Raw genomic sequence first — 21,778 nt, forward strand, 5'->3', positions numbered from 1 at the left:
TCAAATGAGTGGCTTTATTTGTTACAACAGATAATCCCAATAGGCTTTAGTGCAATACAGTCATTTTCAATAAATACTGTCAACAGAGATAGTTAAAAGTTTGTGCACAAAAGAAGCAGGTAAATCAGACGAGACCTTTGTATGGAAGGGATACGGTACATTAAATTCTTTATTTTTTTTTTTTGTAATACTGTTGCCAGTCATTAATCTGAAGATTTCATGTGTCATTTTATTGAAGTGTTATCTTAGTCTTTACACAAATGCCATGTAAACAAGTTGCTGACTGTTCTTTCTCGGAATTGTACGGAACCTCCTGTGTGTACACCCTCAATCCCTTTGAAATGTTGGTCTGTGTCTGAGGTATGACGTTACAGCTGAAGGGACCGTTGTAAATTCATGTAGAGACGGAACACTTCTGACAGCAGCTTGATGAAGCATGGCCTCGGGGACCAAGTGTCCAGTCATCACTGCTGAGGATGAGCAGGGGCGGCCTTGCTGGATGGCTTGCTAGGCAGCGTTCCCCACTGATACCAGAATGCCACTGGTCCCCGTGATCCTTCCAGAGCCTGCTGCTCAGTTGGCACCGCTTTCTTACTCTTCCTGAAGTTGTGTTTTAGGAGCTCCGGGGACCTGACTTCTCCCCAACAGCTGCCATCACGGCTCCTTGGCAGGCGGAGGTGTCGCAGATGCCAGGAGGCCCCTGAGCGCCGACGGCACCAGGAAGGCCAGGATCGCCGGGGAGCCCAGGCTCACCGTGAGCCCCATCTCGGCCGTCTTTGCTGATGCCGGGCACGCCTTGCGGTCCTTGAGAGCCACCAGGAAGGTGAGTGGAGACATAGAAAGGGGACAGCAGTGGAGTGTCCGTTAAGCCAACCCAACATTTGTGTTTCTCTAGCTCGTTTCTTAACTCTGGGAGGGGCCCAAGGGAGGTGCACTCAGGCTGGAGAACAGCGAGGGCAGAGGCCTCGCGTGGGGAGGATGGGCCCAGGGTTCGGGAGTCGGGGTTCTGTCCTAAGCAGGGCAGCGTGGAGTGAGTCAGTCGGTGCTGTGTGAGGAATGGGTCTTGGGTGAGGGATGGGGTGCTGTCGATGAGGGTGGTAGTCATGGGGGTGGACTGTGTGGGGGCACCTGAGCAGGTGGACAGCAGGTGGAAGCAGAGGAGGTCAGCAGAGGAGAAAGCAGGAGCCGGGGTGCTGATGGGTGTGTGTTAAGGTGGCCCCAGCATGTACCCTCCCCCACCAGAAGGCGCAGAAGGGAACACGGCTGGGGCTGCCCTCCTCCCTCTTGGCAGAGCATTTATATTTGACATGAAAAATGCCAACACCCAGGGTACACGTGGGTCAATTAAGAGAAAATTCTGTTGGAACTGAACTGAAATACCTGACGGCTTTACTTGAATAGAATCTAACAATCTACTTCAACACCGGGTGATCAATTCATTGATTCAGCTTTTCCATATAAAAGTGGTTACTGAAACAGCTTCTGACCCCGCCTCTAAGAATGCTTTGCCAAGAGAAAGAAGTTGTTCCATTAGAAGGCGATGAAGTGTGCTCATCCCCCAGATGTGCCCGTGTGACATTAGTGACAGTGGTCTCATACCTTGCAGCCCTTGGTCTCCGTCAGGCCCATCCAGGCCCTCGCCAGCTGAGCCTTTGTCTCCTCTGTCGCCCTGGTTTCCTGTTAAGAGCAAGTGACATAATCATATGCTTAGAAGCTCTGATTCAAGTTCAAAGACAGACTGGCTGTGGTGAGTGGTGATCTGCCTTCTTACAAGCAGGGTGCCTGCTTTCTAAGCTTTTTACTGAATCAAAACACGTTTAGAAAAGGACACGCAGCAAAATGCCGGGCTCAATGTCACCCACTTGTGTGATTCCCCAGTATCAGAGCATCACTCTCAGACTTTTAGCTTGTTCAGTCTGAGCGTTTACCCTGTACTCCTGTGTTCAACATGAGTTTTGACAGTTATTCAAGGTGTTTTCAAACACCCCCTGAACTGTGTTCTCTGCTCCCTCGCTCCTGGCTGCTTTTGGCCTCTGTGGCCCTGGTGTCTGGAAGGTGCTCTAAGGCCCGCTGCGAGCACCCGCTGGCTGCCTGTGCCTTGTGTGACGCTGGCTGTAAGACCTGGGGATGTTCTGGGGAAACTGAGCCTCTTGTCCACATAGTGATGCTGCTTGATGCAGACAGCTGGGCTAGGGGCATCTGTCCTGCCTGATGCTAAAAGCAGTGACACCAGTTTCTTTTCAACTGGTGTTTGTCATTTTTCCCATCACAGAAGGTAGCACACCTTCTGCAAAGGACTAGGATCCCCAGGGCCGGGCAGTCAGGGCCTCCCATGGGTCCTGGGCTTCCCCGGCCCCTACAGCTCCCTGACTCATTTTGTCCTGGGGAGATGGACGCCCAGCAGTGACAGTGGCATCTGCCTGAGGACCTACAGAATATGTTCTCTTTTAACTCAAACAATAACCCTCAGGCGTCCCCAGCCCGAGGCAGGCACCCCAGGGAGCACAATGACCCTGCAGCCGAATGGCTGCCGCCACTGAGTCCTGTCACACTGTTTTTCTGAAAATCCATAAAACTGATGAATGCTGTTTTTGAATTTTATTTTCAACAGTCTTAAAGGCACTCAGATCCCTATTTGGATAAAACCTTGTTGGTCTGTCTTTGGGGGGAACCATCCCCCACTGCAGACGGTGACATCTCCAAGACAACAGGAAGCTGTCTGACAGTGGACTTCAGCCTGCCGGGGAAGAGAAGGGCATCTGAAAGCATTTGCCCTCCAGTGCTGAAAATATTCTCAATGTCTTTACGGTAACGAAAGGATACCACTAATTACAGAAGCGATTTCATCTCCTGAAGTATTTAAACTTAACCTCACAGATGGAGAAAGGAACTCACAGAAGTAAGTTTTGTTTTTCTTAAGCTGTTTTTCAGAAATAGAAAATTATTTGGTTAATAAGTTTGGAACGACCTAGCAGCAATGAGAGGTCTAAATCCTGAATTTGGGCTGGGAGGCTAGCTGACCTGAGACAGTCAGACTGGTGGCAGAGGATGTATAATGAACCAAGTATTCAAGGCCTTTTTTAGAAGAGGTTAATGGCCAAGCAGTTCCCACAGCCGTGTTACTGTGTGGGCACTGAGCTTCCCTCGACGGCACCACGGCAGGGGGTCAAGGTTTCCGCCTCTTTCTAAATTACCTCTCCTAGTTTTTAAGATGCATTTCTCAATTTCATTAACTTTTGCCTTTTGCCACAGAAAATGTTCGCACATGCCAGTTTTCATTACAGGAACTGTTCTTACATATAAATGAGGCTCCTGTTGGTTCATTCCTCACATTCTTCTCAGCCCATCCTCCCCCAAATGTTGTTCTAATGAAACTTGAGGAGAACATCACATTTTGGAAAATGCTGTCATACCCTTGGGTTTAATAAGGAGCTGGGCCCCAAAGCATGAAGGGCTGTACCCCAGGCATTTCTAGCAATGACTTAACCTCTGGGGCTTTTTTAGAGGAGCCCATGGGGAGGGGATGGGAGGAGAGGGGAGGGGAAGGGTGGGGTCCCTGAGGCTTCGTGTCAGTTTCCCTTGTGGGCCTCTTCCCTGCCCTGTCCCCATAAGGGAGCATCTCAACGTGGAGACTCTGCGCAGAGATACTGGTGGGGGGGCTCCGGCGTGTGGCTGTGTGGCGGGGTGGGCTGCACTCACCTCTGGGTCCAGGGTCTCCAAGCTCTCCTGTGGGACCTCGGTATCCAGGGGGCCCTCGAGCCCCAGGGTGACCAATGGAGCCTGGGGGGCCTGGGGGGCCCGGGGGGCCAGCAGGACCCGGGCGCCCGATGGAGCCTGGTGCTAGGGGCTTCCTCAGGTGCGCGGCCAGCTGCGCAATTTGCTCTTTTGGAAAACAAAGATCAGGCATGTATTCATCAGAAGTGTGTTACATGAAGTGTGAACATACTGCCCTTCAAAGAAAGCTTGTTCGTTGACTGCAAAGAGCTGTAACTGCTTTAGGTCTGTGAGAAATGGTGTCAGTATGCTGTCTGTGAGAAATGCTGAAGAGCAAATCACAGCCCTAAGAAATGCTGAGGGGAAGGAGCCCACCCAGTGCAGACCCCAGGGACACCAGCAGTGGGCTTGGCTGGAAGGTGATGGAGGGTGGGGATGAGGGTGGGGTGGAGGTGAGGCTGGGGATGGCAGAGGTGGTGGTGGGGTAAGGGTGAGGCTGGGGGGGGTGGGGTGAGGGTGAGGCTGGGGGTGAGGAGGTGGTGTCGGGGGTGGGGATGGGATGAGGGTGAGGCTGGGGATGAGGATGGGACCCGGCTGGGGGTGGGTGAGGCTACAGGCACCGTGGACCAGGCAGGGTGGGGTGGGATGGAGGACACTCACCACTGACCAGCCCCCCGCACAGCTCCCTGATGTGTTGCTCGCTGGCTTCTTTCCCCTGAAATTCACCCCCAAATCCATCATCATATTGGGGGGCCCACTGGCTTCTCTTTGGGGCACCCCCACTAACACCAGGAACCCTGATTGTCTGGAAAGGACTTGATCCAGATCCAGGAAGAGCCCGACACAGTGGAGCACTGGCTCCCGGGGCACACGTACCGGGACCCCAGGTTTTCCAGTGATGCCGGGCACGCCTCGCACGCCCTGGAGGCCCACGGGGCCAGGGGGGCCAGGGACGCCATCTACGCCGCTGGTGCCGTTGGGGCCCTGGATGCCCTTAGGGCCCAGCTCCCCGCGACTGCCGGACTGGAGGGAAACAGGAGCAGGGAGGGGGTCATGGCCGAGCCACCTGCAGGGGCTTCTCCCTTGGAGCTGGCAGTTTCCCCACTTCTGACCCACACTTCTGACCTCCACGACCCAAGGGGGCCAGGGAGCCAGTGTCTGCCAGGCACTCACCTCTCCTTTGGGGCCAACAGGGCCGCTGGGACCCTGGAAAAGAGCAGAAAGGAAGTTGTGCACTTCAGTTACTCACGTGTTGTTGGCTGTGGGAACTAGTTCCCCAGGAGCCAGCTTTGCCCGTTACTAGCAAGTCACCCATGAAGCTGCTGTCTGATTGCATGACAACATCCACAGGGGTTACTCCTTCTTGTTCTAGGTATGTTTCTTTTATGTTCATAAATATTGTATATTCTTTTTATGTTTTTATATTGCTAAGATTGTATTGTAGCTACTGATGTTTTTAAACTTATTTTCCCTGAAGTGAAGTTGCTCAGTTGTGTCCGACTCTTTGCAACCCCGTGAACTGTAACCTACCAGGCTCCTCCATCCATGGGATTTTCCAGGCAAGAATGCTGGAGTGGGTTGCCATTTCATTCTCTGGGGGATCTTTCCCGACCCAGGGATCAAAGCTGGGTCTCCTGCATTGCAGCCAGACGCTTTACCGTCTCAATCATCAGGGAAGCCACCTTATTTTCCCTAAGCAGTGTTATTAGCAGCAGTGTGCTTCTCACCCATGTTTGCTTTGTTCTCACTCTTGTTTTACAAGGTAGAGCTGAGGGTCTCCGTGGCTGAGGCCCCCCTTCTCCAGTTGTGAACCTGGGAATCTGCCAGGTTCCAGATGGCCCAGGACCCCTCCTCCACCAAGGCTGCTGTCCGGTGAGAGCCCAACGCCAACTCCGCTCCAGCCACAGCTGGTGCCCAGCACCCCAGCCGGAAACGTTGGCTCTGGGCTACAAGGTTCTGCTGGAGACGAGGATCCTGTACTGAGCCGTTTCCCGACTTAAAGAAAGGCTTGGTCACAGAGCCAGAGACCCTTGCCACGTGGGGCCATGAAGGTCCCTGTCCCCAGACACCCTGCCTGTTCCCACACTTCCCTCCCGAAGTGTGACAGTCTGTCAGTTCTATCAGCCTTTTGTTTTATCAGCTCGGTGGAAGCAGCATTTTCTGTAGCTCAGTCTCAGCTCTGGCTAATTCATACTGAAAAGTCACAGAGGGAGTGTGGAGAGGGGGTGGGGGATAGAAGACCCACCACAGGGGACAGCACAGGTCCCACCCTCTGCCTCGGGCCTCGACTCGGCCCCACCCCCACCCCACAGACCTGCAGATGCCGCCCTCCTCGCACCCTTCCCCGCCACCCCAACATGGCGAGAGGCCGCCTGTCACACTCACCAGTTCTCCTTTATCCCCAGGAAGGCCGTCAGCACCCGCGATGCCCTGAAACGACACAATGCTGAGCTGCTGACCCCCATTCGTGGCGGGAGCCGTGCCCGAGACCCAGGCCTGGGTGCCAGGCAGACAGCGAGCAGAGCCTCAGGTGGGTTTGGACCATTTTAGGTGCTCTTGGTGCTCCAGAAGTGGGGGTGGTCAGCAGCAGAGCTGTGGGCCCCTCTCCCACCCTGGGCCCTCCAGAGAGAAGGTGCTGCTCCTGGGACCCAGACAGCCAGCGGGGAGCATGCCTACTCTGAGGGTCCCTGAGAAGCCCTGTTGTACCCAGGAGCCAACAGGCAGCCTCTGTTGTACCCAGGAGCCAACTGACCCCGGTCTGGATGGATGCTCTGAGTTGTCAGCCTGGGGGGCCAGGAGTGGGGGAAGCGACAAAGCTGGAAGGAGGGAGGGAGAGAAGGAGGTGCCCCCAGCCCTGAAGACAGTGGCAGCCCCCCAGCTGACCTGACCACCGATGTCTCACCTGGTCGCCCTTGGGGCCGGCTGCTCCTCCCGGGCCCTGGTCAGAAAGGGGTGATGAGCATTAGAGGATCACAGTGGGGCGGGGGAGGGGGCTGGTACCCTTCTCCGACTGGGGCGCCAGGACCAGCTTGACACACAAGGGCCCCTCCTGGACACTTGGCATCCTGGCCCCTGAGCGTGACAGGAGCTTGCCCCAGCCTCCTCCCTGATGCCCCCAGCCCCCAAGTTTCAGGGACAACGGGGACCCCCCAGTGCTGACTACTGGGCACCAACACTGCCTTTGAGTGTGCTGTGGAACTGTGGGAGGTGGGATGAGGGGCATTGGGGTGCAGGGATTCCTGCTGGGACAGCACTTACCCGGTCGCCCACGCCACCTCGGAGGCCTTGGGGGCCCGGCAGGCCGGGGTCTCCTATGCTGCCCTTCCGGCCCTACAGACAAGGGCCCAGCTCGTCAGCTCCATAAAGGAGCCCAGTGTTGACTCTCCCCAAGCCTGGCTGGCCCACCTGGGCTCCCTGGCCCCAAACCTCACCCACCTGGAAGCCACGGATGCCAGGGGCCCCGGGGGGGCCTTGCGGGCCCAGTGCCCCCTGAAAGACAGAGGGAGAGTGTTAGTCCAGCTTCACCTCCCCTTGGGGGCTGGGCAGGCACAAAGACTGGACCCCAAGCCATCTGGCCCAGTTGCTGGGGAGGGGGCATCCTAGGGGCAGCTGGGGTAGCAGAGGTCAGGTCCTGGGACCCTGTGCATCAGCCGGACTTGGCACCAGGCACCGATTCTCCCGCTGCCCTGGGCACTGAGGCTGGTGGCGTCATTGCTGGGTCTGTGGAGGAGCCTGAGGCGGGGCTGCTCCCTCGGCCTGGTGCTGGGTGCTGGGCCTCTGCACCCTCAGCACAGTCTCAAGGACAGGACCGCTGGGCCCTGGCCACCACCATGTCCCAACTTTCACAGACTCAGCCCTTTCATACTGCCAAGATGTCACCCCAGCCCACAGAGAAACAGGCCCCGAGCCCATTGCCCCCTGAGACTTCATTTCCCCAACTCACCGCTGAGCCCCTGTGTCCAGCCTCTCCACGCTCGCCGGGCATGCCAACATCTCCCTACACTCAAGAAGGGACAGAGGGTGTCAGCGGGCTTCACACACATGGGAGTAGGGGGAAAGGGCTGCAAATACTCACAGGGACACCAGGCTCTCCCGAGGGGCCGGCCTCGCCCAGCTCTCCAGGTCTGCCCTGCGGGGGAGGGATGAACCCTGAGTGCCTGCCTGCGGGGGAGGGCCCCTTCTGCCCCCAGGACCCAGACTGCCGGCTGCGCCTTCCTCTCCCCATCCCCTGGAGAAAGCAACCACATACCAGTTCTCCTTTCTCACCCTTGGACCCTGCTCGTCCGGGGAGACCCTGTAGGTCAGAGGTCAGCACACAAGGTCAGAGGCAGAGCACCCTGAGAGTGAGGGGCCCTGCAGCCTCCCTGGCCTTGATGCAGAGACCCCACATACACCCCTGCTCGGGGTAGATGGCCACCCAGTAGCGGCACGCACTCACCGGTAGCCCGTTGGGCCCCTTCTCTCCCGGGGCGCCGTGGCGACCAGCTTCTCCCTGTGGGGTTTGTGGGACACGTACTGGGGTCCTGCAGGCTGAATGCCCTGCGCACCCTCCTCCTCCCTGCAGACCCCCAGGCAGGACCAACCTTCTCGCCATCGAGTCCTGGCACACCATCCCGGCCGTCCTTGCCTGGCATGCCCTGGGGATGGGACGGTGTGAGGCTGTGGGCCCCCTCCAGGCCCTGCCCTTCCCCACTGCCCTGTCGTGGGTCTACGCTCCCGGGCTCAGGCAGGTGGTGACCTGTGCTGCCCTCCAATCATGCAGGTGAGGGCAGGGAAGATGCACCCAGACTCTTCACAGCACCCCAGGGGAAGTCTGCTGTGCCCACTTTACAGACCAGGAGACTGAGGCCTGGGAGCCAGGATCTGGCCTTCCTAGTCCCACAGGCTTGACCAATTTTGGAACCACAGACAGAGCCACGTGCTAGGAGGGCGGCAGGACGGCAGCCAGGGTCTCTCCCTCCCCTCCCCTCCTTTAGCTCTGCCTCCCACCACCGACCGTGCCACCCTGTCCTCTCAGGCTGGGGTGGGGGAGGAGCCAGGGCGCCAGGGGGAAGTGTGGGTCCGGGCTGAACGTGGGCACGGGGCTAGGAGAGCCTCACAGGTCACCCACCCCGCCCCACCATGCGCTGGCAGCTGCGGACACTCACCGGCTCTCCACTGGGCCCAGACATGCCGGGGATGCCTTTAGGACCAGGCCTGCCCTAGGGGACACGGAGGGACCACAGTCAGGCCTCGGGGACTGCTCTCACAGGTGTGTCACTGGGTCCTGGGAGGGGGGCAGGAGCCTTGCCCACCACTTCCTAGACTCAGGATTGGCTGGGGACAGCTGTGGGGGCCAGGCCCAACCCTTAGCAGAAAAGGGCCATCAAGCAGGAGCTATCTTAGGGTCTTGGGGATGCTCTCAAGCTGGGGGAAGACGAGATGGGTGTGGAGACAGTCACTTCAATGACCTGATTATCAGATGCCTGATTATCTCAGTGTCACTTAACCCGAGAGTCGTGTTTTCTGTTGCTCCATCTCTCAGCTGGGCAGTCCTGGCACAAGGTCAGGCCTCACAGCCCAGGGCCTCTTGATGGACGTCAGTGGTCCTCTGGCCCCTGCCCGGCCACTCCCAAGAGGAGCTTGTTAGGTGACAGTAGCTTCAAGGAGCCACAGGGGAAACAAGGCCGGGGCCTCCTGGGGAAGCTACCTGGGCTAGGGGGGAAGGCTTTTCTCCCCAGGTCGGCCCTGGCACTACCCAGGGGCTCCCCCTACCTCCACAGGAGGGCAGCCGCCCCAGGCCTCCCTGGACTTGCTGTCTGTGTGCCTCCCCCACCCCCATGGACCAGGTTCTGCCCAGGAAGGACCCAGAGAACCCAGGTTCTCTCACTTACAAGGTCGCCCTTGGGGCCGCGGAACCCCTCTGGGCCCCTCTCTCCTCTGTCGCCCTGCAATGACAAGGGGGGACAGGGAAAGAGTTAACAACGTGGGGGGCAGGTGACACTGCTGAGTGTCACAGAGGCCAGAGGGACCCCGACCACACCTCCACCTCACTTCATGCCTGGAAACAGGGCGCAGATCTCCCACGCGGGCCAGGCTGACTCCTCTGGGAAACTCACCCCCCCGCCAGGTGTGCCCAGTCATTCCCCTCAGGCATGCACATAGGTGCCTGCCTAGGTGTGACACATGTGTCCCCTAGGTGAGCCCACGGGACAGTGAAGACCCGGAAAGGGCTGGGGCAGCCCAGTGGGTCTGGGGAAGGCGACTGGGTGAGGAAGAGAGCAGAGAACAGAGCTGGGCCTGCAGGGGCCACCCCACCCACCCCCAGACACACACATACCGCTTTCCCAGGGGCTCCTGGGATCCCGGGGGGCCCTCGGAACCCAATGGGACCCTGTGGAGGAGAAAGACCCTGAGCCTCTCATCAGAAGCCTGAGGGCATCCCTAAAGTGCCCAGGTCCATCTGGAGAGACCCTCCTAGGAGCTCCCCAGCATCGGCCCCATCAGCACCCCCACTAGGGTCCCCAGGCCTCTTCCCCTCCCCACATTTGCCAAGCCCCCCCCAATGACCCCCATCTGCCCCTCCCACCCCCCTGGACCCACAAAAGCCTTCACAGGCTCCAGTTTGGGGAAACATCCAGTGAGTGGAGTCCAGAGAGCCTTGCCATGGTCACGGGTGAGGACCCACACTCACAGGGCCCACCTGACCTTTGGAGGTGGCCCCCAATGCCTCTTCACCTCGGGCTGGCCCATAGCCCCTCAAGGGCCAGATGAGCGGGGAGGGGCTTGTAGACTTACCCGGTCCCCGGGGGGTCCAAGTGGCCCTGGAAGTCCTCGTAGGCCCCGTGGACCCTGCAGGGAGACAGCTGGAGCTGCAGGGCCCGGGCCAGCAGTCCCCCAGGAGTGCACACCCCCAGGAACCACGGAGACCCTGGTCTCAGGACCCCCACCCAGTCCCGTCCTGGGGGTTGGTGGACCACTCCTCATAGCCCTTAGCTGTCCACCCCACATCCTCACCTGTCCAACCCCTCTCCCTGCTCACCTGCAACCCCACGGTGCCCGGGATACCAGGGGGTCCAGGGGGGCCGGGGTCACCCTGCAAGAGAGGTGCAGAAAGTGGTGATGGGTGGCACCAGCCCCAGCTCTCCTCCTTGCCCTCTCCTCCTACTTACTGCCCAAGCCCTAGCAGTGGGGGGTGCCGCCCTGACCTCACAGCTGCGCGCCTCCGAGGCCGAGGGGGCACTGGCCGTCTTCCAGAGAGGTCGCACCCTGTCCTCCCTCCCAGCAAGGACCCCAGCCCTCCCCGGACACCTCGTGGTGGGGGTCAGCCGCTCATGTGGCAGTCTGGCCACTCCCACCATGGTAGAGGGGCCCTGGTCTGCGGGTAAGGACAGACACATGTTCTCCAGGGCAGTGGCCACGAGGGAGGGGGGCAGCGGGTCTGCCCAGGCTCAAGGAACCTCTCTGTGAGGCCAGGTGGTGGTGGTCTGTGCAGAGACCCTGCCCCAAACCATTGGGCTCTGGCAGGCAGGCCCAGAATGGGGGGATGGGGGGTTCACAGAAGCCGCTCAGTCAGGTTGCCCCCACCTGCCCACCTGGGAAGCAGCCAGCACCTCTCAGTCACCCCAACCCCTCACCCCAACCCCACCCCAGTGCCCGTTCCTCCCCACCCCCCTGCCAGGTTCCACCCCACAGCCGGCCTCCACCTTTTCGCCATCCTTGCCGACTTCTCCAGGCTCCCCTTTGTAGCCAGTGGGTCCCTGGAAGACAGCGGTGGGCAGACAGTCACGGCCCCACCCCCAAGCAGCCCAAACCAATTAGGCCCATCAGCTAGCTGGGGAAACCAAGGCCCTGGTGGGAGGAGCAGGCTGGGCCAGGATGGGGTGGGGGTTTGAGACCAGCTCTCCCCATGCTGTCTCTCGATGCCCCCATCCCAGCGGGTCACCAGTGTTGAGGGGCAGGGACACAGCAAGGACCCCCAGCAGGGTGGGACCCCAGCCCCCATTGCTTCTTGCAACAGCCTTGTGACCCCACCACCCCCTGACCTCTGCCCATGTCAGGGCCCGGCCACCTCCTAGGGAGTGTAGGGGTGGGCTGGGGTCTGTGTCAACCCTCAGTGGCTGCTCACCTTGAACCCTGGCATTCCTGGGGGCCCTGGGGGGCCTGGTGGGCAGATGGCCGGGCACTGTTGGGAAACAGAGTGGTCAGACCCCTCCCGGTCAAGCAGAATAGGAGCAGGAACTGAGGTCAGAACATGGAGGCCCTGGGATGGGCCATTTGGCATGGGTGAAGGGGACCTCGGGCCACACGGGGGCCTCCTGGGGGCCGAGACAGAGCCTCATTCAGGGCTGCTGCGGGGTGCAGCGAGGCACTGCAGAGCCAGGCTGCAGCCACCAGCCCCTCGAGGCTGCCTCCACACACCCAGCTCCTATGTCTTGGCCGAGCACAGGTTCAAAGTAGCTATTCAGCAAAGTGGCTGCTGGCTTCACAAAGGGGCCTTCATCACACAGCTCGGCAGCCAGCCCTGCTCAGGGTCCCCATGGTGCATGGAGGTGCCAGAGGGAGGCGTATATGACCCTTGGGCATCCCCAGGGTCTCGGCAAGCCCAGGGCTGGTATGGGGGCTTCTGGATCATTCCGCAGCTCATCTGGTAGAGCCAGTGATGTCACCCCCCAGTTGCTCCCAGTCATTCTCCTCTTTCCAGAAGAGCCCCTGAAGCCTCCCCAGGGACACCAACGTCAAGCCCTCAGGACACAGGTCGGGGCGAGAAGGGCCAGCAGGGGCACCAGTGGGCTAGCCGGGCCAGGCCAGGCCCTCTGTTTAATAACTTACAACCGCTCCAGAGTCACTGTTCTTATGTGAGAGACAAAGCTCAACTATGAGACTGTAGCCTGAAAGTTTTTGTCTTCCCCATCAAGGCGGTCAAGCTTGCCCTGCGTGGCTAAAACCTGGCCTTCACATGCAAAGCCTGGCTGTGCCAAGGAGGAGCGGAATTGGTCAACATGTGATTTTGCTTAAATTAACTTCCATTTGCACTACCGTGCATGCCAGGGAGATGTGATGGTGCAAGGCTAGACTGTGGGGGTGGGGAGAGGGCAGCGTGGGGGGGATGCTACACCCAGAACTGGTGCCGCCTGCACTGACCCTGTTCCTAGGGAGCCCCCATCCCTGCCTTCCTGTGCTCTCCAGATGGGGGCCCCTCCCACCAAGACAGGCACCCCCACAAAAGGCTTTGAAAAAGCTGCACGAGCCCACCTGAAGATCAGTAGCACCTTCGGGAAGCACCCCTGGGTGACCCTGGAAAGCAGAGATGCCAGCTTCGACACAGCCCTCCACCCTCTCCCTACAACCCGCCATGCGAGACCATCAGGGCGCTCGGGCCCCTCATCCCCCAGTACCCAGTGCCAGTTACTGCTGGCCCCTCTGCAGAGTGCATGACAGTGACAAAAACCGTCTGCCCTTGGGGTGGGGTGGCCCCAGGCCTGAGCCCCACTAGACCGGGTCAGCTGATGCACTGCTCCAGCCTGGCCCTAGCCCCTGTCTGGGGTATGGCCAGGACTCTCCATGCAGACATGGGTCCTGGGGCTGGCAGCCTGGGGGGCCTGAGGATGGGCACCCTGGGGACAAGGGAGTCCCACCCACCAAGCAGTCACCCATGCCTGAGACTCGCCCGAGAGCTTGAGAGCCTCTGCCTAGTACTCACAGGGGGGCCAGGAGGTCCTGGGGGGCCAGGGAGGCCTGGGAGTCCTGAGGGTCCCTGTGGGAGGGGTTATGACTTAGAAAGAGCAGGAGCAGCCCCCACCAGGGGTGAGGCGACTAGCCTCCTCCAGAGATGAGCTCCCTCACCCCCCCACCCCACCCCCATCCAGGACAATGCACTTATGGTGCCCCCCACTTGCTCACCCCTCCCCCACCTTCTGCATCTCGAGATCCACTCTGTTCTTGGACTTTAGCCACTGAGGCCCACCAAGGAAGAGGGGAGGAAGAGGAGGGGTGCAGGGAGGAGGTGAAGGGGGCAGGGAAAGGGGAGGGAAAGCCCCCCCCCACAGTTGCCTTTGGGGAGTCCTGACAGTCACTCACCGGGGGGCCCCGGAGGCCAATTCCACCTGGGAGGCCGCTCACCCCTGCCTCTCCCTGGGAAGGTAAGAAGTGAGAGAGGGGGTTCTGCACCCAAGGAGCTCTGAGGACCCAGAGCAGTTCAGACTCTATCCTGTATCCCCTCAAGGGCTGGCCAGCTCTCTTTAGGTACAGGGACTCTGTCTCCCCCCACCAAGCCCCACCCTCACCCTGGCTTGGGACCTGGTGACCATGTTGGCTCTGAGTGTGGTGGGCATGCTTTAGGGGGGTGGGCACGAGGGTTGTAAGTACTCACAGGAGGTCCAGGGAGGCCTTTGCCCTGCAATGCCAAGAATGGGGTCAGAGCTCGCTGGGGATGGGAGGGGGTTGCCCACCACCCACCCCATCACCCTGAGCTGGTAGGGCAGTCATTGGGGATGAGAGGATACAGCCCAGATGGCACCCAGGACCGCAGAAGAAGCTGCAGAGGGGTCGCATTTGGGGAGCTTTGGGGCCCTCAAACTCCCACCAGGAGGAGACGCCAGTACTCACCCCCAGCCCAGGTGGCCCTGGGGGTCCCAGACTTCCCTGCAGGAGGAAATGAAGTGTCAGAGGGGCTGGCAGAGGCACCATGCCAGTGTGTGCAAACCCATTCCCCTCCCTCCCAAGTCCATCTCCCCTGAGGAGGGGTTCCTATTTCACAGAAGACTAACAGCAGGCGGTGGGGGGACCTCTGATGTCTCAGGGGTCTGGGTCCAGCCCTTTACCAACAATCCTGCAGAGGAAAAGCCAGAACTGGTCCCACCTTCCTGGGAGCACTGCTGCAGGCAGGATGAACCACCAGGTGTGACCCACGCCACACAGAGGAGCTCCATAGCCGGTTCCTCCAGGAAGCCCTCCCAACTTGGCCCACAGTAGAGTCCCAAAGCTCCAGCAGCCACCTGCCTGTCAGCAGCACCCTCCTGGCCCTTCTCCTGCCTGCATCCCCACTTCAAGGTCCTTGTACTGGAGGCCCCTCCCCTCCTGTGTCCCAGGCTCCCAGCAGAAAAACCTGGAGCTAGCCCACTTTCTCCCACCCTCCTCCATCTCCCACACCCTCCTTGGCATCACCAAAGCACCTGCCCTCCTGAAGGCGGCCACTCTCTTCCTTGTTTCTACTTAGAAAGCTCCGTAGCCCAGTTCCCAAAGGCAGTGCTGTGTCCTGGGTCCCCCCACACCCAGCCCCTGTCCTCTGCATTCCAGGGCTGGGAAACGGTCATTTCTTAAAGCGGGGAAGGAGAGGGAGTGTTGGGTTCAGCTTTGCTCTCAGTACCACAAGAGAAGTTAGTCAACCAGAAAGAGGCTTTGGTGGACACTGGTCAGACTCAGGGGACAAGCTGGGCCATGACCATGGCCCCTCAGAGAGAGGGGCAGTGGTTCACCACGGGAAGAGGAAGGCCAGCCATGTCCCCCCCATGCCAGCCCCTCAACATGGTCTGAGGGCTGGGGCAGCTCTGACCAGATGGGGTGGGGACAGGGAACGCACCACCCTGTGTCCACCTGCCCTCCCGCCCCCTCCACCCATCAGGGGCGGGGCCCAGCCAGTCCAGTCACGGCAGCTGCCCTCAGAACCCCCACCCCGTGGACAGGCGGTGCTCAGCCAGACTGCCCCTGGCTGGGACCTCAACTCCAAGCTGAAGCCACTGGATGTGGTGCCTGCCTTACCCGTTCTCCAGGAGCGCCCTTGGGTCCAGGAGGTCCATCCTGCCCGGTCAGACCCTGGGGAGCAGATGGAAGGAGGGCTGGAGGGGTCACACAGAAAGGATGTGCCCCGCCAGGGGAAAGAGCCAGCCGTGGGCCCTTCTCTAACTAAAGCCAGTCCAGAGAGGTCACAAAGACTAGACTGGTACCTCCTCTCACTAGCCACACCCACCGTCCACCTGGTGTGCTGTGTTGGGGCGGGGTGGGGGGGGTCAGGGGGGTGGGGTGGGGGGGGGTGGGCGGGGAGGGGGGTGGGGGCAGCTGGTGGGAAGCCAGTAGCTAGAGCTCCTGCTGAAGTGGACAAGCCCAGGGAGCAGGAGAGTTCCCCTCTTGGACCCCCTCCAGTGCTCACAAAGCCCCCATCCTGGGGCCCCGCCTTAAGCTCCTGAGGACCCCTGATGCAGCCGCCAGGGGCTCGGAGGGGACTGGATAATGGGTCTTTGTTCCCAGAGAAGTGAGAGCTGGCGGGACTTTCGCCCCTCCTGTGTGCTGGCGCTGTTGTCTGGCGGACAGGGCCAGACACTGACAGGTCTGGGATGGAGGCCAAGGGACCCCGCTGGGGGACCTCCGGAGATCCTCTTGGGCCAGGCTCTCCTATTTGAGCTGGTCCAGCTGGAGAGAAGCAATTAAACCTGACTCCTGGGCGCTGAGATGTAGCCCCTCCAGGCGGGAGGGGGTGAGGGCTCGAATGAGGAGAGGAGAGGAGGGGGAAGGGAAGGGAGGGGAGGAGTGGGCACACTCACATCCACGCCAGGCAGTCCAGGCAGCCCGGCCTCTCCTGGTTTCCCTGGCTTCCCTGGGGCCCCTTTTGGTCCCTGTGGGGGGAAAGGGCAGAGGCATGACAGAAGCTGAGCCAGAGAGTGGCCTTCACCAAGAAGAGGGACGTCCTCCAGTGGGGCCTGAGGAGGGCCTCTCCACCAGAGCCCTGCCCCCATGCTGCCTGCAGACCCTGGCCCAGCTGCCCGCCTTCACTGGCGCCTCCTCCAGCGGCCCCCTACCCGTCTTTGGCCACATCTGTGTGATACTCACCTGGACCCTTCAGCCTTCCCAGTGAAGGGCTGAGGTACCCTCTGTGAGCCTAGAGCCCTTAATTCCTGGCCTGAACAGCTCCAGGAGGGTCACTTGTGGGACCTCTGACAAGCTGGAAGTGCAGGGTTGTGTTGACCCCTCCCCTGGCCGGAACAAGCTCCAAAAGCTGGACCCTGCCCTGAGAGGCACCAAGTCCCACCTACTCCCCTCCCACCTCTTTCTGCTCTGCCCCTTCTCCCAGGCCTCCCCTTTGGTGACCCAGGGCCCAGCGTGATGGGAAGGGATGTCAATGAGCCCTCTGTTATAGGCCCACCCCTCCCCTCCAGACTAGGAGGCCATCCCCACACCCCCCACCCCCCGACACACACACAGCCCACACCGCAGCCAGGACACTCACCACGGGCCCAGGAAGACCAGGAGGACCAACTTCTCCCTGCAGAGGGGACATGCTCACGTGACCAAGCATCCCTGGGGAGCAGAGCTGGGACAGAGGAGGCTCCAGAAGACAAGATGGAGCCCCTCATCCTGTCGTCCACACCGGTGGGCCCTTCCCTTCCAGGGGCAGGCACAGCAGTGGGTGGTGGGGAGAGGGCAGGTGGTGGGGAGAGGGGTTAGCTGGACAGATTGGGGCTTTTGAGCCCACTTTGAGGGCACAGGAACACCCCAGAAATGATGGGAGGCATCAAGAAGCCCACCCTTCCACCTGCCTGAAACCTAGTCAGAGGTGGCAGCCCCCACACTCACAGAGGAAGGCACCCCAGCACCCCTCCCCTCTGATGACCACCCAAAGCTTCCAGGCCAGGTATTACATGGAAACATCTCTAGAGGGAACAATGGGGCCTGGCTCCTATTGGCTGCAGAGCCTTGGGGTGCAAGGGGCCCAGCCCCACCAGGAGGAGAGGCTGCCTGGGTCCAGGGCCCAATACTGCTGCACTAGGCAATGGCCCTTCGGAGGGGAAGGAAGGAGGGAGACTTGGGCCATCAAGAGCCGGGCAGGCCCCTGGGACTCAAGGAGCTGAGAACTGGTCAAGGCGGCTCCACCGGGGAACAGCACTGGTGAGGAGAGGCCTGGAGGGCCCTAACTTTCATGGCCTGGCTGGGTCTCTCTGGGTCCAGGGCTCTCACCCCACCTGGATCTGGGGGCAGGCTGTGGGATCTCATCTGCTTCCACACGGCCAAGGCTACACTTAGGCTGGGGCACCTTGAAGATGACAGGCCCCCAGCCCCTTCAAGGCTGGCTCCAACCTCTAGTAGCCACGGAGACCCTGCTAGGGGCATAGGCCCATGCCTGGGCCTTCACCTCCAGAAAAGAGGAGTGTGGGCCCTCTAGGGACCCAGAGACACATGCCTCAGGGCCCACAGTTCCAACCCAAAGAGCACTTCACAGCCACCCCCACCTATTCTGGGGAGACAACCCCTGAGGGGTCCACTCCAAGAAGGAACAAGGATCATTCGTCCCATTTCACATCCCACAGGGGTGCTCATCACCCCCAACATCACCCCAGCTCTGGGAGGTGGACTTTGTTTTCTCTCCATCAGGCCTGGGGCTCAGGGAGTTTGGGACCAGAGTGAGAACCCCACAGAAGTTCCCCCATCATCCCCCCCAAACTCACATCAATGCCATCCTTGCCTGGCTTCCCGGGTGGCCCTTGGGGACCAGGGGGGCCTCGAGGTCCCACTTTCTGAAACGGAGAAATGTCATCAGGTGGTGGCACCCCATGCTCTCCCACTGCGGGTCCCCCTGGTTGGCCCTGGGGTTAGCCTGACAGAGCACCCCCTCCTCCCAGTCCGGAGAAGAGCTCGGGCCTGTGCAGGGGCCCGCACCGCCCCTTTCCTCATTCCCCTTCAGACCCCTGGGCTGTTGCAGTGTCCCCTGCCACCTTGCTGGGCCAAGAGGGGCCATGTCCGAGGCCCATGAGGAACAAAGGCCACATTGTGTGTCTCTGGTGGAGACGCAGCTCTGGCACCACACCCGCTGGGTGAGGACGGGGCAGTCCCTGAACTCATCCCCAGGTTGTCCCCCTGCCCGTGGGGGCTCAGCCGGGCAATCGTGAGCCTGTGCTCAGGTGGTGCAGAAACTTTGCAGTGACAAGACTGTGCCCGCCATCCCCAAGTGCCCCGGAATTCCTGGCTCCTTCCCTGACTCAGGGAGACTGGCTACAGGGGGCAAGTGGGGAGCTTATTCCCTGGCTGCGCTGCTCAACAGGTGACCACAGAGACACAGACCCCCACCCTAGCTGCATTCAAAGGCGAGCCCCATATGCCCCGGGTCCCATGCTCACCTGTGCCTCGGTCAAGGTTACGGTGGCGGCCAGCAGCTGCCCCAGCAGCAGCAGGGCCAGGGTGGGGGCTCCAGCCATGGCTGCAGTTGCACTCTGAGAGGAGCTGGCAGCGGAGGCAGGGGCCTCGAGCTGGGCTCGGCGGGCGGGGCTGGTGGTGGGCTGGCCAGACACCAGTTCCCGCCCCGCCGGCCCTCGCACAAGCCCCCCATTCAGCCACCCCACCTGGGTGGGCGGGGGCTTCTGCGTCGCCCCACTCCCTGCCGAGCCAGCCAGGGAAAAAAGAAACCCAGTGGCATTTTTGGGGCCAGCCTCTGAGTTAAAATTATCCTGGGACCGGTGAGTTACACACACACACCTTTCAGCAAAAGAGAAAGAGGCTCTTTTCTCACTTGGTCCTGCACCAGGGTGTGGAGGGAGAGCCTCACACTGAAGGCTCCTTTGAAGAAGGGGAAGTACTGGTCCTGTCAAGGGGCTGACCAAGTCACATTCTCCTCCCTGAGAATCTCAGGACCTCCCTTCCCTCTCAGGACCCTGCTGCCCAAGGCCCAGGAAGTCCTTCAGAGAGAGTGAACACATCTGTGCCAGGGACCAGACAGGGCCCACCAAGGACCCTAGTCCCTGCAGAGGTCCAGGGCCATGCCTGCCAGGCTGGAACCCCCCTCACTGGGGCCCTCACCCCAAACTTTAACTGTACTGAGTAGTCCATGTACCTGAACCAGCACTGGCAAAGCCCAGACTGTCACCCGGCACTGCCACCCCGAGAGGAAAGCGGGGGCCCCAGAGAGAAAGGAAGTGCCCCCGTGACCCCAGGCTCGAGAGAAACACAGTGGACAGGGGCTGGCTGCTCCTTTCTCACAAGCTGGGCGAGCTGTGCTTCACCTGGAAACGCATGGGGACAGCAGGGTGAGGGGCAGCACCTGAGGCCAGGGGCAGTCAATGTCCCCCAGGGGGATACTCAAACATCCAGGTCACCTCAGAGCCCCGATTTCTCAGAATCCCCAGCTCCCCCCTGCCTGGTGTCAGAATCTTTAGAATTTCCTGGGAAATAAGGCTTCAGAATTTCTGCAGGAGGCAACTCAGAGCTTCTGAGTCGATGGAGGAGGTGCGTGGAGGCAGACCACACAGTTAAGAACCTCCCTTCCCTTCCCCATTGGGTTTATCTGTGAGCCGCTCATCAGGCTTGGCCACACCCTCCAATCTTTGTTCAGTCGCTAAGTTAGGTGCGACCCTTTGTGACCCCATAGACTATAGCACGCCAGGCTCCTCTGTCCTCCACTATCTCCTGGAGTTTGCTCAAATTCATGTCCATTGAGTTGGTGATGCTATCTAACCATCTCATCCTCTGCCGCCCCCTTCTCTTTTTGCCTCTAAAGGGAGGGATAATTATATCAGGAAGGGACAAGAGAATCTCCAAAATTCCTGTCTTCTAGGAATCATCCTAGTTTCCCTGGTGGCTCAGAGGTTAAAACGTCTGCCTCCAATGCGGGAGACCCGGGTTCGATCCCTGGGTCGGGAAGATCCCCTGGAGAAGGAAATGGCAATCCACTCCAGTATTCTTGCCTGGAGAATCCCATGGACGGAGAAGCCTAGTAGGTTACAGTCCATGGGGCCACTAAGAGTCAGACACAACTGAGCGATTTCACCTTAGGAGTCATCCTAGGACATCCTCACAGAGGCGGGGGGCGGGGGGGGGGTGGTGGCTGTGGGACTGGGGGCGGGGCAAGCCACTCTATCCCACCCCTACTGACAGGGCCTCTTGCCCGACCCCCCCCTTCCTCCTGTACTTCCATGCCTGACACGCAGGGGCACCAGAGCGCTCCTGCTGGACCAGACTTGGGGAAGCCTTGCTGTGAAGTCAAGGAGAGACAGGGTGCCTGGAATCCCGTTCCCCCATCCTAGCCCCACGCAGACCCTCCCACCTGCTGCCAGGAAACACCCTCCCTTGGAGAGCAGCCCCTGTCTTGAAGCCCCAATAGCCACAGTGGCCTGGGGAGAGGCTAAGGGGCCGGCTTCACATCTACCAGCCAGTGTCCAGGGTTACTGCCCACCTGTGTTGGGCCATCACTCTCCCTGAAGCTTGCAGGTCAGGTGGGTCTGAGCGGCCTGCCAGCCTATCACCAGGTCCCGCTGTTGGGCACAGATACTCCCCTCCCCGAGGGTTGCTCCAACGGGGTCTTCTCCTTCCAGGCTCCAAGCTTTTCCATCTGAACCTGAGCCCGATAATGGTTTGGATAAGGACCCTGACCCCTGGGGTCACTGTATGGCCCGCACTAGCCCCAACAAGTGACTTTAAGTTTGTCCATCTCCCCCCGCCCCCACACACAGGACAGGAGCTGTCGGGGGAGCATGTTAGCGGGACACAGGTCCCAGCTCCCGACTCACAGAATGAACTAGGCTCCCTCCCCCTGCCCCCACCCCCAGGTGTGACCTCCATCACTTCTACGTGTCAGGATGGAAGAGGTCAGTCCTGGCCAGGGGACAAAGCCAGGCTGAGGGCAGCATGCCCTGTGGGTTGGGGGTTGCTGAAGGAGGGGTGCACTGTTCCCATGCCAGGTTGGAGGGCCCAGGGTCCGTGCGTGGAGGAGCCATGGGCTGAGGGGCGGCTGTGGCTGCCAGGGTAGGGACAGAGGGGCAGGGCCATGGAACCACCATAGAGCTTGTGCTCCGAGGTGCATCACAGAACCCCAGATCAGGGCACACCCAACACTGCTCCACGCCGTTGAATTGCTGACAAAAGGCAGCCTAGGGACCCAATGCAGTGCCAGAGGCTCTGGGTGGCCATGGGGTCAGGGTGCATTTTGGGGGGTGTACACTGGGGGGCACACATGTTCAGGAGGGCTGTACCAGGGTCGGCCCCAGGCACTTCCACAGCAAAGTGGTGACACAGTTTGGCCATGTGCACCCAGGAGTCCAGCCAGAGTTACTCATGAAACCAGCCCCTCCCCTGCCCTGGCCATCCACGGGCTGCCGTCCATACC

The 21,778-nt window shown here is 60.3% G+C and overlaps 1 protein-coding gene across 1 annotated transcript; it reads right to left on the reverse strand.

The window, feature by feature from the left end:
* On the reverse strand, positions 173 to 21,088 carry COL9A3 (collagen type IX alpha 3 chain). Its single transcript, XM_005701390.3, has 33 exons — positions 20,849 to 21,088; positions 18,801 to 19,679; positions 18,132 to 18,200; positions 16,916 to 16,951; positions 16,233 to 16,304; positions 15,454 to 15,507; positions 14,302 to 14,337; positions 14,066 to 14,089; positions 13,774 to 13,827; positions 13,397 to 13,450; positions 12,949 to 12,990; positions 11,822 to 11,878; positions 11,400 to 11,453; positions 10,736 to 10,789; positions 10,492 to 10,545; positions 10,034 to 10,087; positions 9,588 to 9,641; positions 8,862 to 8,915; positions 8,298 to 8,351; positions 8,153 to 8,206; positions 7,964 to 8,008; positions 7,790 to 7,843; positions 7,658 to 7,711; positions 7,150 to 7,203; positions 6,973 to 7,044; positions 6,617 to 6,652; positions 6,100 to 6,144; positions 4,888 to 4,920; positions 4,591 to 4,737; positions 4,375 to 4,429; positions 3,700 to 3,882; positions 1,600 to 1,677; positions 173 to 804 (listed from the first exon to the last, which is right to left on the reverse strand). Exons 2-33 carry the CDS (start codon positions 18,876 to 18,878, stop codon positions 614 to 616), a joined length of 2,055 nt encoding a protein of 684 aa, XP_005701447.1. The 5' UTR covers positions 18,879 to 19,679; positions 20,849 to 21,088; the 3' UTR covers positions 173 to 613.

This window comes from Capra hircus, chromosome 13, assembly GCF_001704415.2.
Source record: "Capra hircus breed San Clemente chromosome 13, ASM170441v1, whole genome shotgun sequence".
Classification (NCBI taxonomy): Eukaryota; Metazoa; Chordata; class Mammalia; order Artiodactyla; family Bovidae; genus Capra; species Capra hircus.